The sequence below is a fragment of the Hipposideros armiger genome, unplaced genomic scaffold, assembly GCF_001890085.2.
Source record: "Hipposideros armiger isolate ML-2016 unplaced genomic scaffold, ASM189008v1 scaffold_258, whole genome shotgun sequence".
In the NCBI taxonomy this organism is placed as follows: domain Eukaryota; kingdom Metazoa; phylum Chordata; class Mammalia; order Chiroptera; family Hipposideridae; genus Hipposideros; species Hipposideros armiger.
Window position 1 is genome coordinate 1,332,378 of NW_017731608.1, and position 6,553 is coordinate 1,338,930.

A 6,553-nucleotide genomic window follows, 5' to 3' on the forward strand; every position below is an offset into this window, starting at 1 on the left:
TCTTCTAACCTCATTCTTTACCAGGTATTGTCCTCATCCTTTCTCATAGTGCCTTAGAAGCAGCTTCCTCCGCTACGTTTCCATGAGGGAAGAAGCATGTGTACTTTGCTTTTTCAGATAGCATTGGTGATACTAACAGGAAGAACTTAATTCTACCCCAAGTGATAACACTCTATGTGAAAGACGGACTACACACTTCCCTCTGAACTTGGTCAGGGAAAAGAAAAATGGAATAGATGGCTCCTGAAATTTTTTCCTGTTCAGAGATTCAGATTTTTTTCCCCCCGTTTAAATGGTCAACAAATGAAAAGTGACATTTGGAATTACCACTGTCTCTCTGTTGCTCACCATCTTCAGCTGAGTGTCTGCTTCTCTATAAAGATTAACACATTTTCCACTCATGATTTGTCAGGGAATTTAGGGTTTTTCTGGAACCTGAAGTCTGCCTTTGGTCGTGTTGATTACTGGATAATTGCCTATTCTTGGGTGGAATTTCCATTGTTAGATTACGCCAAGCTCTCCAGCCTTTATTTCTTTGGCAGAAGAATACAAAGGCAATGGAGTGTATTTTTTCCCCTTCCCCAGCCCAGCTTAAACAATGACTCACTTGGGCCCTGGGGCTTTGCTTCCTACTTTCATTCAGGGGCCACTTTCTACCCTGGGTCTTCTTATTTGCCCTTGGAGTTCTGTTTGGAACCTTTTAGGTCCTTTGGCACATGGTTTTTACCCTGAGGTTATTGTCAGAGAAGTATGCAACACCAACCCCAACCTGGAACAATCTAGCTGTGCCCTGTAAGCCATGTTGTTCTTAGAGCAGCTGACATAGGTCAGAGAGAGTACAGAGAGAATATCTTTAAGGATATGTAATTCCAAATAAGGTAGAGGGAGAAGTATTCTCCAAAAAGATATGAGTGCCGATGTCATCCAATCAAAGATGGAAAGATTTCCCTCTATATGAGGTGCTCTGGCTAAAATTCCCTCAGTGTACATAAGTGGTGGGTGGGAAGTATTGAGAGGAATCGGACCCCGTTTTCAGAGGGATATGGTTCCATGAAGAGACTTCCTTACAGAGGACTTGGTATAATCAGAGTTTTGTTGGAGAAAAAAATATTTTCCCCCTTTCTGGTAGTGGTTCTATCTGGTCTTGATTTTCATTCTGATTTCAGCCTTCCATAACGATCCATCTAATGATGGTTTTTTGCTTTTTCTCTTTGCAGTTTTAACAGTGTATGTCAGGGCACTCACATTCTCTTTCGTGAATTCAGCTTCATCCAAGCCACCCCTCACAACAGAGCATCTTTCTTACGGGCCTTCTGGAGATGCTTCCGAACTGTGGGCAAAAATGGCGGTAAGTCTTCCCAAATTCTTTTCTTGCCTTTTTTTTCTTCCTTCCAAACTCCTCTTCCTTTTGTTCCTATAAATACTGTTTGAGTGCATGCTAGTCAAGGCTCTAGGCACACCTTACTTTTGAGGAGCTATTTGTCTTGTGTCAGGGATACTGCCTGCATTACCACCACCATCCCCATCACTAATGAGCGTATTAAGAGCCAAGGGTAGCTCTGAGCACTTTACATGTAGTAGTTCATTGACTCTTCACAACACCTCTCTGTGGCAGATACTGTAACCCTCATTTTGAAACTAATGAAACTGAGGATCTGAGGGGTTAAGGAACTTGGCAAGGTTAAACAGTAAACGCTGGGGCCGGATTCATACCCAGGCAAACTGGCTCCAGAGCCTTCGCCCTTGGCACATATAAAATACCATGCAGCAAATTCAAGCAATGATGTGAATACAAAGAAGGAGACTCCTGAGCTGGGGGGAATGGGATGGGGGTACTATTGTTAGAGGCGGGGAGAGAATGGGTTAGAGAAGGTTCTCCTGAGAACTGGCTATTTGATCGAAGTTGGGAAGGAAGAGTAGGCGTTATCCACATGGATAAAGGGGAGAAGGCATTCTAGGTAGAGCATGTGCTGTGGTGTGGAAGCATAAAAGAACCTGGACTATTTAAGAAATTGAGATCAGCATGGCTAGAGTTTGTGAAGGAGGTGAGGGGGAGATGAGCCTGTAATGAAATAAAAGAAAGAGTCAGGTCCTGAAAGATCATGTTTTGCGTAAAAAAGAATTTGGATTTTAGACAGAAGAGTGGTGTGATGATATCTGAGTTCTAGTAAGAACATTCAAAAGGCAGTGTGTGGAAATGGCTTAGAGGGTGAGACCGGAGGCAGGGAGCACAGTTAGGAGACTTGTAATATTTGAGGTGAGAGGTTATTAATAACAAGAGCCAAAACTAAGGCAGCATTCATGGGGATGGAAGGAGCATGTTCAGAAATAGAGTTCACAGGATTGGTGATTTGGTTTGTCACGTAAGGTGAGTGAGAAGACTACTGGTGAATTTCCAGGTAAGTGTACAGTCCTGGAGCATTACGTACATGTACATTGTTCTGTACCATCTTTCCCATCCATCTCCAGAACTTTTTCATCTTCCCAAACTAAAACTCTGTACCAGTTAAACACTAACTCTCCATTCTCCCCTTCCCCCAGACCCTGGCAACGACTATTCTACTTTCTGTTTCTATGAATTGGACTATACTCTAGGTATCTCATATTGGTGGACTCATGTAATATTTATCCTTTTGTGAATGACTTATTTCATTTAACATAATGTCCTCAAAGTTCATGCATGTTGTGGCAAGTGTCAGAATTTCCTTCCGTTTTAAGGCTAATATTCCATTGTATGTGTATACATTTTGTTTGTTTAAGTCATCTGTTGATGGTCCCTTGGGTTGCTTCCACCTTTTGGCTAATGTGAATAATATGATACGTTAAGTTTTCAAAAAAGTGATATTTCTTTGGGACACAGTTAAAAAGCTTCAGTAAGAAGCAGGAAATACTGGTCAGGTTCTAGAAATACAGATTTTGGGAAGTAGAATAAAGTTTACTGAAGTAAGTTTTTGTTTCACCTTAAAAATCCTTGAGAGAAGAGCTATGTGCACTGGAAAATGCAAGTAATTTTTATATTTGCACACTATTGGTTTGGCATATTCTGATTATAGTCTAAGGAAAATATGAAGAAAAACACTGATTGAAAATGTCTTTATTGAGACTTTATCATGATGAGATGAAGGGCAAAAGATACCCATTAAGATACCCATTCTTCTGGGCAGCCGGTTGGCTCCAGTGGTTAGAGCACAGGCTCATAAAACCAAGGTTGCCAGTTCAATTCCCACATGGGCCAAGGAGCTGTACCCTCTACAACCAGATTGAAGACAACTACTTGACTTGGAGCTAATGGTTCCTGGGAAAACACACTGTTCCCCAATAAAATTTCTTTAAAAAAGAAAAAAAGAGTTTCTTTTTCAAAATGGCATTCCATTCTTACCTTCAGAATATTAAAATAGATTAAATTGCTCCAAAATGTTCAGATTTAGGATCTCTATATCAAAACCTTTGTTCACATCTGTTTTCAAGGGGCTATTTGTAGTCCCACCTTCACATTATGTGTTATTCCAAAATAGTATTGAATACCTTTGAGACAGTTACTTTAGTGATCCTTACTTAAAGTAGAGGAAAGCCTAAACTATTTCCTCATTCGTTCACCATGCATTTCTGGTAGACTTACCATGTGCCTGGTATTAGGGATGGAGTATGTGAACAGGGACACTCCCTGTTTTTGTTGAATTTATAAGATTTCCCCATCTTGCTCTAAGGGACGCTACTGCTGCTGTATATATAGCTACTGAAACATTTTTTCCTAAAACTCCTTCTACCTAGTACTGTCTCATTAGATCATTTCCACCATCCTAAGAAATAGGTAAAGGAGGTATTACTGTGCCCATTTTATAAATAATGAAATTGTATAACTTGTACAGTCAGTCGTACAGTGGATTAGTAACAAAGTGGGGAGTAGAACTCAGACATACTAACTTGCTAATGTGCTGTTTCTCCTATTTCTACTGCTCCAATCAGACACAACTTCTGTGACATGAACTCTAGAGGTCATATCTCAATTACACTGTTGTGCAAGAAGTACTGAGTATACTGAGAATAGCATCATCTCCTTTACAGAAAAAAGTACAAGTGGGCAAAAATCATTGTGACCCAAGTTTAAGTGAAGTAAGGACCTCAGAAAAACTCACTGGTCTGTACGTAAACAAAATTGGGATCTGTGAATGTATGGTGAAGATTGTGCTATTTCATCAGAACTTGTTTTTCCTAATCCTTAGTCAATACAAATTTATTGAATACTCAATCCTATGTTGAAGAATAGTGCAGTCAGCTAGAGCTGGTTTCTGTGAAATAGCACATGGAGGAGGTAACTATGGAAAACAGTCTCTAAATATCCTTAATTCTTTTCCTGATTTAGAGGTGAGGGCTCTTCAAGAATTTATTTACTATCACAAGGGATCCATATAGCATTTGGACTCTAAGCAGATGTGGGTTTCTTTATCTTTCGTATAGCAGCTGCCAGCGATTCATCCAGCTGCTGAGAGGGAGCACCTCCAAGTTCTCCCTGTTTCTTCTGTGCCATAAACACGACCCAGATTTTATGCTGGATATTCAGTGCTATGCATCTTAATCAGGCAGCCTCTGATTTCTTAAAGACCAAGTGCAACATTTGTGTCTAGGTAACCCTAAAATATTTGGTTAAATAGTTTTAATATATTCTCAGTTTCTTCCAGGAAACTTTAGAATCTTTTTCAGTCCCAGAATGTGTCAGTCCCCAATTTTAATCCAAAATGAGCAAAAACATTCAGAGGCAAGGTTCCAAAAGAAAGTATTTACTAAACCCCGTTTTTTTTTTCATTTAGAATGCCTAGTACCAGACTCCTACTCAGTGAAGCCACTACTCTGTTATCCTGCAGATCACTTCCTTCGAACACCATATACATATTTTAGCATTATCAAGAGAAAACTAACCCTTTGGGGAGGCAGCAATAGAAAAGCAGAATTCCAGTATAACACATCTAAACATGAAGCCACCTGTAGAAAACTTAAGGACCTGATCCTTTCTGGCAAGAAACAGTTTATCCAAGTTTTTCCAAGTACAGGGATGCAGCGTCATTTCTGCATATCTGAGTATTGAACTGTGCTGATTTTTCTATGTCTGAATTTCAAATAACCTCCCGAAGACTATAGTGAACCTCTTGCTATGGAGGCAACTTTAGACTTGGAAGCAAAAAGATCTATTCAAATGCAATGAGCCTTTAAAACTCAGCTTCCCACTTTGGTGTTTCTTTCAATGTAGGAAGATTAATCTGAATTTTCCAAGTCTGGCAAAGACTTGGAAATTCCCTTGAAGTAAATCTTCACTTCTGTTTAGGGTTATTGGCTCAAAAGAGCTTTTCCCTACAGTTTATTTTCACAGTTCATTAGAATTTAATTTTGAGCTTTGTGCTTTTACCAATGAAGATAGATAGATAGATAGATAGATAGATAGATAGATAGATAGATACATAGATAGATAGAAAGAAAGATAGATAAGTACTTCCTCGTCTGCCCATGAAGAAGTACCTCCTAAGGGAATTGTCCTTTCATAAACAACTAGAAAATCAAAGTATCTGAAAAAAACTGCTTCAGATATTGGACAACAGTCAGTGCAGGACTGTGGTCCTTGAGAACCAGTTGCCAAGCGACAGTACAGGAAAGATGGTCAAAGAGCCCGGCAGCTTTGACTGTTGAGGAGTTGAGTTGAGGAGGCAGCGACTGGGGCATAGGGAGACCAAGGTGGCCAGAATTTGCATGGCAGAACACCAGAGACAAGGGAGTTGCTTGGTGAGCTTTGGAGAGCCCCAAGTGGATATTTGAGTCTTTGGTTACAAACTCAGTACATGTGTGGGTTGGAAAAAGAACCACCAGGAAACAGTAGGCCAGCAATTCCTGGAGTATACACGGGGCTAGGAGTAGTTCACACTTCTACCAGCCAGAGTGGAGAAACCTCAAAATACACAGGGCATTGGCATTGGATAGAGTCCTCGGCAGTTTAAAAGCAAAAAGGATTAAACCAATCTGAATGTAACGTAACTGTATACCCAAACCAAATTAAACTCCTTAAAGGAATTCAATAAAATGCAGTACTCAACAACATAAAATTCACATCCTAGCATCCAATTAAAAGTTACCAGACATTAAAAGAAGCAGGAAGATATGACCCATATCCAGGAGAAAAATCAATCGCTGGAAACACAGACCCAGAAATGACACAGATAATAGAATTAGGACCTTTACACAGTTATTTAAATCATATAAATATGATTAAACGTGTAAAGGAAAATATGAATCTGATTAGGAGATAAATGGAAGAGATTAAAAAGATCCAAATGGAATTTCTTTTTTTGTTGTTTTAAAGATTTTTTATTGGGAAATTGGGCGAGGGAAACAGCTTTGGGGAATCAAAGAAGGGGAACAGACAAGTTGCTGTCCTTTTGTTCTTCAGTCTAGTTGTGGAGGACGTCGCTTCACTGGCCTATGTTGGTATTATCATTGCGCTCTTGCCGGGTGAGGCAGTCGCTCGCCGGCCACTGGACCGCCGTTCACAGCGGCTCTTGGCAGCTCA

The 6,553-nt window shown here is 40.0% G+C and overlaps 1 protein-coding gene across 2 annotated transcripts in view; it reads left to right on the forward strand.

Moving 5' to 3' along the window:
- The window catches only part of CSTPP1 (centriolar satellite-associated tubulin polyglutamylase complex regulator 1), a 180,833-nt gene that overhangs the window by 81,289 nt on the left and 92,991 nt on the right, over positions 1-6,553 (forward strand). For both annotated transcript variants that reach the window (XM_019656428.1, XM_019656427.1), the window contains exon 3: positions 1,218-1,348. In XM_019656428.1, the coding sequence (XP_019511973.1) occupies positions 1,218-1,348 (131 nt within the window). The remainder of the gene's footprint in view (positions 1-1,217; positions 1,349-6,553) is intronic.